Source organism: Clarias gariepinus, chromosome 9 (genome assembly GCF_024256425.1).
Source record: "Clarias gariepinus isolate MV-2021 ecotype Netherlands chromosome 9, CGAR_prim_01v2, whole genome shotgun sequence".
Taxonomy (NCBI): domain Eukaryota; kingdom Metazoa; phylum Chordata; class Actinopteri; order Siluriformes; family Clariidae; genus Clarias; species Clarias gariepinus.
The window spans coordinates 34,420,001-34,431,892 of record NC_071108.1 but is presented as its reverse complement, the minus strand read 5'-3'; the positions used below and the strand labels follow the sequence as shown (position 1 = coordinate 34,431,892).

The following is an 11,892-nucleotide window of genomic DNA, read 5'->3' as shown; positions in this document are numbered from 1 at the left end:
TACTTAAGATATAAACGGAAGATTTCAACAACTAAAATATTCTAAAACGTAATATTAGCACCAAGTCATGTGGGTAATTATGTCTGATTTTTTATTTGATCTTGATCTTTGTTTTGTCTTTAGAGCTAGACAGGATGAAATAGACCCTGGTGTACGGTTTTATAAACTCTTTGTAGAGTTCTAAAGTGGCAGTAATGGTGATCCAAGCTGCTGAAATAGCTAAACTATTAGCTTAGACAACAATTCCTTTCCTGCAATGTAAACATAAAAAGAAAATCTTTTCCTAGTGCAATGAAACAGAGCATTTATAAAAAACCTAATTTATTTACTTCAAAAAGCAGTTGATCTTTGCAATTAAACTAATGCTTAATATAAAGCATTGGTTATTATTAACAGATTAACACATCATCCCTAAAAATCTAACGTATGTGATGTTTGTTCCTTTGACCCGTATCAAAGCCATCATGTGTGTAAAGTGAAAATGTGAACTTTAAAATATTCTCCTTGAACTAAGATTTAAGAAACCAGGAAAGCAGTGAAGCTGCTCTGAAGTTCTTTAACTACTGCAGTTTTTTCACCAGCTCCTGGTACGTCGTCCTCTCTCTCGCAGGGTCGTGTCTCTCCATAACGTAGCGTTTACCGTTGGTTCTCAGGGTCTCCTGAAGCTCCTCGTCACTCAGCAGTCTCTTAGACAGAAGCACGAACTCCTACAGAAGATCAAGAGATGATCCAAATATTATAAATACTCTGTAATACCATGAGAGCAGAACTACAAAACGTTTAAAACATCTGAATGATGTTTGGATGCTCAATCGTTCACAAGAAATGAAATTATTTCAGCTTTGTTTGAAACCCTCGGATTAAATTGAAATCTGAAACAACTGTAGTTTTCGGACCATCAACCTAAGGGGCGGTGGACCAGGATCTTCTAGTACTAAGCTGTGTATATGTTACATATCTTATAGTCCCTGCTTCATGTGCTTATGGTAATAAATCTATTCGCTATAAATTACCTAATGTTTACAACACAGCTAATTTAGTTGTGTAGTATGTTTTTTATATTAAAAACACTACAACACTAAAGAAAGGAGTCTCCAGTGTCAGTGCTTTATAATAGTCACTAGGTTTTGTATCTATTCGATTTAAAAGAGAGAAAAAAGGAAAAGGCAGGAGATGGAATGGGTGTTTATAGCTGCTATAACGTAAGTGAGAACAGGAACAAAAATTTTAAGGTTAAACTTAAAAAATAAAAGTATGAAATCAATCTTTAATAAATAAATCCTTATATTGTAATTTTTTTTTATTATTATTTCTAAGACGCTATCCCTGTGTTGATGATGACCTGGTAACTCCTCCGAGTTGTGTGTGTGTGTTTTATTTTATTCTTAATAAAAACAAGTGAATTAAAATCTGATCAGATCTGATTAAACTTCTTAAATGTATTTATTCCTGTTATAGCTTTAAATGATTTTCATAACCAGATTACAGGAAGGTGGAATGCTGCTTAAACCCTGATGCTAACACCATTAGCATAAATCTTGCTAATGCCATCAAGTCCATCTCGCTCTTCACGACTACACAGACATTTGCGACTCCTCTCTGTGGGAAAAGTGCCACGTTTCTCTTTATAATATTCTTCTAAAGCTCTTGATGATCTCCACCCTTTTGTTTTTATCTACTCTCTCATTCAGCTGATTTCTTTCTCTATAATGTACCAATCAGACCTTTCTTTTGTGTGTGTGTGTCTGTGTGTGTTTCTTTTTAACACGGCTTAACATTTAAAGCTCTCCGTCACTCCCCGCTGCGTAATCTTATCCCTGAGTACTGAGGTAGATATCTGTCTCTGTGTGTGAGAAGCTAATATTCATCCATGATCTCGTGAGAGGATCTGCGTTTCCCAGCGTGCCGTGCCGTGAGGCTCGTGATATCGTTCTGATCTCAGCGGGACGCAAGAACCCGCGAGAACATCAGAGTCTAGTTTACAATGAAACTGTTCTCTCATTGCTTATAATGAGTCTCTGTCTATGGGACACTGCGGGATCAGAAATCAAGTCACAGAGAGAGAGAGAGAGAAAATAGAGAGAGGGGGAATATTCTACTACTCTCATCATATCTGCTCAGTGAGGGTCTTACACTAGTGTCTTTATATTTTATATTTTATGTCCTTTATTTTAGTAAAGTTGTGTGTAAATATATTTCATGGTCATAGCTGAGTTAAAAACACCCTCCAGATTTACCCATTTTCATCCTAAAACATCAATCAGCATAACTCAGCTAATTTACCATAGCCACACCACCAAAAGTCCATAAAAGGTAAAGCTGAAAATTACAAAACATTAAAATAACGCTACCTAATCATGGCATGTGATAAATATTCAGCTCAGCCGCTGCAGTGCATCAGTTACCCTGAACATACACTACCGTTCCTTTGTTATCTAGGGCGCCAATACTTACAAAAATGTTCCTTGTACTGTTGTATAAGTAGAATAATCTTTTTCTTATTTTTATTAAAACTTATTTCTTAAAGTTGACAGAGTAATCCCTATATAAAATCACAGCTGCTGCCTATAATTTGATGTATACACTGTTTTAGAATTTTTGCATGTGACAGCACAACGTCGGTCCGCCATGGTCCCACCCACTTCTGGGCAGTTTCAGCAAAGAAAAGACATCTGATAACGTTATGTCATCTTTAAAACAACATGCTGTCTCCTCAATAATCACTTCTCTGTCTTTCCGAATCGCCAGTGCCTCTTTACATCAGACATCTCCATGCTCGAAAGGGGATTCACAGAGCTTTCAGCACCTAGGACAGCTCCTCTGGCAGGTTGCCTTGCCTGCTCGGCTCGCCATGAGGACTCACCCCGCACCGAATTACACCAGCTGGACCTGCGCCCCGTCTTGGGCCACTTCGTAGATCCACTGGGATTTCAAATAGTCTGTCTGACCATTCAGTAAACTGAAAAGATGCTGCTGTTTGCACTGCTGTGAATAAAAGCACTGCGTGTTTGTGGAACTTGTCTCGAACCCTAGGCTGAATCCAGAAATCCCTCTCTAACCCCTGATAATGTGACTGTAAAAGATTAAAACAGTAAAATTTTATTTGTTATATCTATTTTTTCCTGTTGTTGTTTTTTTAAACCTGAACACTTGTATTACCTTATGGAACCACGGGGTGTCTGAGGTCAGCTGATGCTGTATGTACTTTTACACAAACTCCAGAGGATATGAACATTAATGTAAATATGATCTATGAATAAATAATAAGACGCAGCCTTATAAATCAGAACATGTAGCAGATCTACTAAGAGCTTCCCCAAAACTCATCTGAAAACCATGTAATTCATCATTTTCAGCTCTGGCTCACAGGACTCACGCTTATCTCTGACTAAGTGCTCCATATTACAGATAACTGAGCATCCAGTGTGTGTGGAAACCTGTGTATCAACACGAGTGCGTTTATTTGTAGTTATGTATGCATAAACAACTCGAAGAGGAATATTTTCCCTGGATGGTTTCAGTGCCTCGATGCCCAGAGATACAGTAGATTTTCTCTCTAATTATCAAAGACGACATGAACACATAACCTTCTTTCTGTTCTGGATCAGATCACAGACAAACCGAAGTTTGTAAGTCTCACCTCGGGGGACGAGTAGAGCAGCCCGCTGTGCTCGTGTCGGACGATCGCCGCGTTCCCGGGAATATCCCTCGCTAACACCGGCACGCGCAAATCCATGGCCTGGTAAACACACACACACACACACACACACACACACACACACACACACCACACTAGGTGTTACTGTGGATATGTGGACTGTGTAATAATAATAATAATTATAATCAGATAACTCCAATTCAAGGGTGAAGAAAAAACATGGACATAATTAGTGCTTTAATCCCTGAATACATTCTCTGGTGTTTGCTGTAGATAAACCAGATTACTGCTGAACACACTGATAACACCGTGATTACCATAAAAAACATTAGGTCTGTGCGGCAAAGCAGGATTTTTAACAATATTTTTTTGCAGGTATGAGATTAGACTGCTGATTTGATCCTTAAGGCTTATAATAGTGGTTTCTAGTTTTACTAAAGAATATTCCAAAAAAAAAAAACTCCCAAATACTAATGTAAAATATAACAATATTAACAGTATATACAGTTTCTTTTATTTAAACAACATATTAACAAGGTATGTTTTGTTGCATAATGTCTTTACACTTACATTATGTTATATTACATTAGTGTTGCACAAGTAAAATGTATTATTATATAATATTCTAAAGTCGTGATTATGGGCCAGTGCGATTATTTAATCGCAAAAGGCTGCGGTTTAGTTAGGTAATATTCTCATAGTCGGGAATTTATGGGGAGTTTGTCAAAAATTAAAGTATTTGGTTTTTAGTTTTTTTCTTTTTTTTTTTTTAGAAATGAGGTAATAAATTAATATTGGAAAACATCCTTTTAATGAGATCATTTGTACAATTATTTACTGTTAGCTATGATGAATAAATTTGAATACCAAATGGTACATTTACAAGCTAAATACAGACCAATTTGAAGACGGATCAATTCTTATTGAGTAAAATGTAATACATTTCTTTAATTAATTAATTACTTAATTAACTATTTAATAAATTATTTGTAAAAAAAAAAAAAAAGAAAATAAAAGTTCACAGTTACACAAAAAAAGGAAGTAGGGGAAAAAAATCATAACTGTCAAAATTTTTACAGCTTTATACTTAATTATAATATCATAAACAAAGAATTAAAAAAGTAATTAGCAATTATTATTACATAAAAACTGTTTTAAAGTTCCTCATCATGGCTTGTGTTTTTCAAAATTACAACTTGGCTTAGACCTGTGACCTGAGCTGCTACTACACAACTCCAGTACTAGGTGTTAAAGAAATTAATACATGCAATATAATATTTTTAAAAATCCTTAATTGGTAAAGATAACAAAATGCACAATTTACTTTAAGCACCTATTTCCTATTTTGCTGCAGACTATAGTACATTAAAAAAATATAAAAAAAAAAACCCTTTCTTAATCTTTCTTAATTTTCTTCAGGTTATTGTAGTGATGATAAGGGAAACTTATTATTATTATTATTATTATTATTATTACTATTTTGCTTATCATGTTGTGCAAGTTTTTTTCAGATAATAAAAAAAAAAACCTCAATATTCAAGCTAATGAAATCTTAAGAATGAGCCAGCCTAGGAAGCAGTCAGGGGTCCAGCCTTACACAGTCTGCACCTCATACAGTATTTCATTCTGAAGCTACAAACCTCTAATATGGCGGCGGACATGCCTTCAGAGACAGACGAGTTGACCACAGCGAAGGAGTTCCTCATGGCGGCGTGGAGTTCCTCCTGATTCCTCTCCGCTGCTAAAAACACTCCGGCACATCTACAATCACAAACACACACACACACACACATACTCTGTCAATGGAAAGTTCTAGAAAGAAGCAAAACAGCAGACTGTACACGTGCATACTGGGCTCTCAGGATTTAAAAAACTTTCTTATCACTTTCCCACACGATCTCGCAATACACTCTGGGCTAAGATGCTAGTCCGATAGCGCGACATCCTCCATGCATTATAGCCAGCTTGTTTACAATTTCACTCGGGCGAAAAATCGGCGTACACAGAGATAAGTTCACACACTTGAATACCAATTTCATGTGAGGGGCCCAAAGCTGTTAAAAAAAAAAAAAAAAACTCAAAGTGTGAAGACAATTTCTGGCGAACTTTGTTAAAGATAAAGAGTCGAGTGTGAGAAGAAAGTCAAAGAAAAGAAGTGTAAAGATGAAAGAGGAGAGAGCTTTACCTTTTCACACACTCTTCAACTTCTTTGCTAAGTACAGGGTCGATCTACAAAAAAATAAAGAAATAAATAATAAAGTGAGTAAAACAAAAATGACATGCTTTCTGCTGGAGAAAAAAAAATTATAGACCTTTTACACTGACTCTGGAGACTGGGGGAGAAATTTATTCAATTACTTATTGCAATTCATGTATAACCACACTGAGTTTAAAAATCGATGTCTTAAAGTATTTTCTTTTATTTATACATATTTTAAATCAAGATATTAATATGTTGCAGTTCCTCTATAATCCTACAGGTGGCACTATATACTTTTCATCTACTGGCAGACAGCACGGCATAGTGTGTAGTAGGAGTGAACGATTTGCTAAAACTAGAATTGTAATGAAATCAGGAAAAAAAAAACTTAATATTTATAGAATCATAACACAGAATCGCAATACAAATGAATCGGCACTGAGGTATCGTGATAATACGGTATCGGTTCATCCCTGGTGATTTCCATCACTACTAGAGAGTCCTTCCATGCATATTAAATAACCACCTCCTTACAGAAAACGCCACCGTCTTGACAATTAAACATTATTTATTTTCTTTACACTTGTTAACACTGACTGTCTGCTGTTACTATGATAATAACATATCAGAGCAGCACATTAACATAAACCTGCTCTGGAGATAGAAAATAATAAATAATAAATAAACCCCTAAATTCTGACCAATCAGAATCCAGAATTCCTCTCTGCTCTAAGGTCTTATTAACATTGGAAGAGGTGATGTAAAACTATCTGTGGTTCTTTGGAGTTTAAAGGTTAAATAATGTTTACTGTAACTATTTTAGAAAATGTGAAAACTGTACTGAGCCTCAGAGACCTCTAAACTCTAAATCAGAGTCGTAATCAGGTCTTCTTCTGACCTTTACAGCATCTTCAGATGCCTTCAGTGTTAGAAAATCTTAAAATAAGCACAGGGTAAATAAGATTTAAGGTCAACCTGTAATAAAAAAAAAAAAGCTGATAAGCAAAACTGAAAGTATGATGAGAAACGCATTTGAGAATATCGGATTTTAGACAAACTGAGGTTTCTGCTCCGTTTAATTAATTATGATGCAAGTCCGCCTTTGTGTAAGTCATAGAACATGGAATTTCCAAAATATATCATGGTGAGCAATACTCGAGATAAACTAATCGCCAGCCACTGAATGCAGTGATGGTCCCAAGCCTGGATTAAACGGGAGGGTTGTATCAGGAAGAGGTGTCCAGCATAAAACCCCATGCCAAGTTGTGTGCAGATCTGATGGTCTGCTGCGGCGACCCCTCGATAGGACCAGCCCAAAGACCAACAACAACTTGAGAAAAAACTAAAACCTAAAATCTTCATAAAAACAATGAATCACAAATGAGGGATAAAAGCCTATAGTTGACAATGACGACCCCATACTGTATATGACGAGCTCGACTTGGGGTGATGAATGCTAGGAACATACTGGACTCCAGCAGCAGGGGGCGATCTGTAGGCGGTGAGGGATTACATTATTGGAAGAACTGTTTACGCTGTTAAAACTCCAGAAGTATCTCAAAACACGAGGTGAAAGTATCAAGCACTAGGTGGTGATGAACAAGCTGAGATCCTGACATTTAGTCGATTTCATATAAAATCCAACTTCAGGCTTTAAACTTCTCACAGAATCCATTGCAGTGTGAGAAAAATATCTATGCAGCCTCTCTCCTGCCAGAACATACTTCAGAAGAACTGATTTCTGTCAGATCTGATCTCAGAGATTTTATGCTAATTCAAAGAGCTATCTGAGCATGTGATTGGCCCAGGATGATCCTCCTGGAGAACCGTGACCTTATCAAAGGCTTGCTGATAGACCAAATGCCAAATCCAAGATCTGAAGCGGCGCATGTTCTGACACAGACTCGTGGTGAGCTCCTAACCTTCCCTGGCTGCACGTGGATATCAGTAGTGTGAATTTTGATTCTTGCTGTGATTACTCTCTAGCCGGTACATTCATTTAGCTTCAGGCAGACATGCAAATACCAGATCTATGGCCACAGCTTCAGTAACACACACACACCATATACTTTGTGCTCACCTTTGGACCGATGATGATAAGGATCACCCGAGGATTCTGGGAATGCCACTCTATTGGAAACAAGATCTGGCAGAGGATTAGCCATGTAAATAAGACAGAACACGCACACACTCATGCAGAGACACAGGAGACAAGTTCAGGAGGTCATTGTTATCAACAGATATATATTTTTTTAGGACATAGCACCCTTAGTAAGTAAGTAAGGGCTACAAAAATATAAGATGCTGGAATCATAGGAGCCTTGAAATATAGGACACTCGGAATACAGAATCTTGGGAACTAAAGAACCTGAAAACATAGTATCACGTGGTCTAAGAAACACTGGTATAGGACCTTGTAAACAGAAACACTGAGACCAGAATTATACAGAACCCTGGGAACAGAGGGTGCTGAAAATAGCTTGAAAACATAGACCCTGGAAAAGTAAGTAATGTAACGAAGTATTATACTGTAAGAACGTAAGACCCTTGGAAATACAAAATCTTGGTAACTGAGACCTCTGAAAATATATAACCAAAAAAACATAAACCCAATGAGCATAAGACCCTTGGAATACAAAATTCTGGGGACAGGGAACTCAGAGACTTGGGACTATGATAATATAGGACCCTGGAAACATAGGACTCCTGAAATATAGGAACCTCAAGGGGTCCAACAGAATTCTGGGAACTGTGGACTCTGTGGAAAATATAGGAACTAGAAACCACAGACCTAAAGAGACTAATAAACATATAGGAATAGAACCCAAGAAATATAAAACCTGAGAATCATACTGAACCCTGGGAACTGAGGACTATAAAAACATAGACCCTGAAAAAGAAAGGGAAAAAAAGGACTACAGGACCCTATAGATGTGGGACTTGTGGAATGTAGAATCCTGGCAAATCCTGGTAACCGGTAACCAGAAAACCCTAGAACCATGGACTAAGGACCATAGACCACAGGTACCACAGCAGCCAAAAAACATAAAAAGCATAAGACCTATAAGTTTATAGGCCCCCAGGTGCAAAGGCACCTATAAACTAGACCATGGAAACATAGGACCATACAATTACTTAAGCCTAAGTACCCAAGACAATACAAATGAATGGTATTAGAAAGAAAGGACTCTTGGAAAACAGGACCCTAAGAACCTAAAACCACAAGATGGAAAAAGCCTGAAAATATAGGACACAAAAGGAGTAGTAACTTTATATAGTAATATAAGGTCTTGGATCTATTGCACCATAGGACACTAAGAACATAGAAGTATTGGTAACACAAGACACCATAAACATACTGTAGAACCCATTGCATTGCAGGTAAATTTCGCTGTACTGTGTTCAGAGTCGCTTGCTAACTAACTAATGTGCTATTAGCCGCTAGCTACTAAATTTCCATCCGTAAAGGGAAAAATTAAAAGCAGCACATTTACAGGACTGAGTGTGTGATGGTGTACCTGAGAAGGCATTCAGCAGGTAGAGGGGGTCCTTCACTTTTCGAAGTCCACACACTAACAGGAAGACGCGTAGGTCATCTACTCGATCCACACACACTCCTGCAAACCCAAACAAATGAAATACTCCATCAGTGTCTGTGCTAAATTATTATCATCATTACTTAGCATTAAATAGCTAGCATATTTTAGGGGGATCATTGTTGCTTTGAGTAATTTGGTCACAATGCTAGATGCTAGTTTTATGGCTCCACAAATTTGATCATAAATAAAGTTATCATGTACAGTAGGTTTTTCACAGTTATTTACAAGCTGCTACTCAGAAAATGATACAAAATCAGGCTCCAGTATGGTCGGTGACATGTTTGCCAGTCGATAACGTTAGCTAGCAACCCTACATTTTTGCTAATTAACGTTTTAGCTAATTAATAAGAGCAATTCACGCTCTGCTAGGCGAGTTCAATCGTGGTCTTAGTACTTTAAATAGCTTTAATTTGCGAATGTAATGAAACAAAGGTTTAATTAAATCCAGAACCTTTTAGTTGATTAGCATGTGTCCACAACCAGACCAAGTGAGAACTTTAGAAACCCGGTGCAGATGCTGAAACTATGATCTGATCTACTGACCCTTGAAAGCTGTGCACATGTTAATTATCCTGACCCTGAAGGTTAGCACAACCTAGAAACAGAGTCTCTAGGGACGACAAGAACTTTTGCTGATGTGAGGACGATTTCCTAAAGCGATCTGGAATCGTTTGGGGTCAGCGACTGCTGGACCAGGGGCGCTAATCCCTTTTAATCCCATGACCAATGCTAGCAGCCTGAAACACATGAAAATATGTCTGAGACAGACTTTGCTGAAATGGGACATGCCCCAAATGACCGTGATTCTGTAACTCATTTCTCTGAGAGATAAAGCTAAGATAAGGGAAAGAAATTCATTTCTGCAGATAAGCATCCAATCCCATAATACCTTCAGCAATTCAGACATTAGGGTTTGACAGGAAAATCATGCACAGGATTATAAGGACAACACAAAAAGTCAAGGGTTGTCGAGACGGCAGGTTAACCTGGTCTATTCTGTTACTGTCCTAGGAGCTTACTAATATATATATATATAAAGGATGTGCAACATTAAAGGACATGACACTGAAATCATCTTAAGGTTAAAATCAGGCTTAATAGACAGATTAGAAGTTAAACCTCTTCAGTCAAATGAGAAACAGTGACCAAAGTGCACATCAATATGACTGTAGAAAAAGAAGAAATCCATTTACATCCATATAGAGATCCAGATCCATGTATATCCATACAGACATTCTCAGGTGAGAATTTGGAAATAATGATTATAATATAATTCATAATAATAATAATAATTCATCTTCCACTCTATGACTGCAAACTGGCCACGCCCTGATGCAGGTCCTAATCATGATGTTTTCTCCACCATGATGATATGCAGAGCACTTTTTACTTTTTAGTGCTGCAATAAGTTAAATCTTACATTTTGCCAATGAGTATCAGTGGCCTCTTTCGCAAACTTCAGATGTGCAGCAATGTTCTTTTCAGTAAGCAGCGGCTTCCTTTGTGGTTTCCTGCCATGGACATGCTACTTGTTTAATGTACTGTACTGTTAGCCAGTTCCAATGATGCCTTCAAATCTTCGGCTGTCACCTGGAGATGTTTCTTTACCTAATTTATGAGCCTCCGTTGTGCTCTGCGGGACATTTTGACTGGGCGCCCACTTTTTGGTAAAATATCCACAGTCCCAGTGTCTCCATTTGCCTAACAGTAGATTGGTGAATCTCTAAAATCTTTGAAAAGCAAACTTGTCAATAGTCTTGACTTACTGTAGATGAAGATCAGATCACATTTTTATGACAAATCAAAGCAGAAAACCGTGGATTCCAAAAGGTTTTACATATTTTTTCTTGCCGCTGTATATATACAGTTAAAGGTTATTATATCCTTATAGACAAATGCACCAGTACTTATATGTTATATGATTCTGATTAAAGTCATCATTTGGAGATGGAAATAGGAAACAAAGAAGGATAATAAAGGAAGAAGAAGAAGAAGTAGAAAGCTCATCCATACAAGCCAGTGAGACTAATCATCAGCTGCTAATTTTTTCCTCATGTACCTGTAGACGTTGCTCTGTTCAGCTAACACGAAAACATTTAAAGATAAATCCAGACCAGACGTTATCGTACAGCACATCGCTAACATCTTATAACGGAATGAAGGAAAAGTGAGGAATAGAGCGGTGTTGCGTTGTGCGCTGATGAGACCCTGACAGCTCAATCTAGATTTCCTTCAGTTTGGGGATTTTATCGGCTCTCGATCAGACGTGAGGCTAAAATCCAATAAAACAAAACACACATCTGCCGCACGCCAGGCTGTAGATCCTCAGAAAATACATTTGACTACGCCATTATTGCATTATCGTATCAGCTCCATGTCCCATAATGCACCACTACTCAACAAGCTTCATTCCTGTACTGGGAGCTAAAAGGCTA

The 11,892-nt window shown here is 37.5% G+C and overlaps 1 protein-coding gene across 1 annotated transcript in view; it reads right to left on the bottom strand.

Annotated features, from left to right (window-relative positions):
- The window catches only part of glt1d1 (glycosyltransferase 1 domain containing 1), a 23,670-nt gene continuing 11,778 nt past the window's right edge, over positions 1-11,892 (bottom strand). The window contains exons 7-12 of the mRNA XM_053503180.1: positions 9,377-9,475; positions 7,939-7,988; positions 5,844-5,887; positions 5,299-5,419; positions 3,641-3,739; positions 1-707 (exon numbers count right to left, since the gene is read on the bottom strand). Of these exons, the coding sequence (XP_053359155.1) occupies positions 561-707; positions 3,641-3,739; positions 5,299-5,419; positions 5,844-5,887; positions 7,939-7,988; positions 9,377-9,475 (560 nt within the window). The 3' untranslated portion in view covers positions 1-560. The remainder of the gene's footprint in view (positions 708-3,640; positions 3,740-5,298; positions 5,420-5,843; positions 5,888-7,938; positions 7,989-9,376; positions 9,476-11,892) is intronic.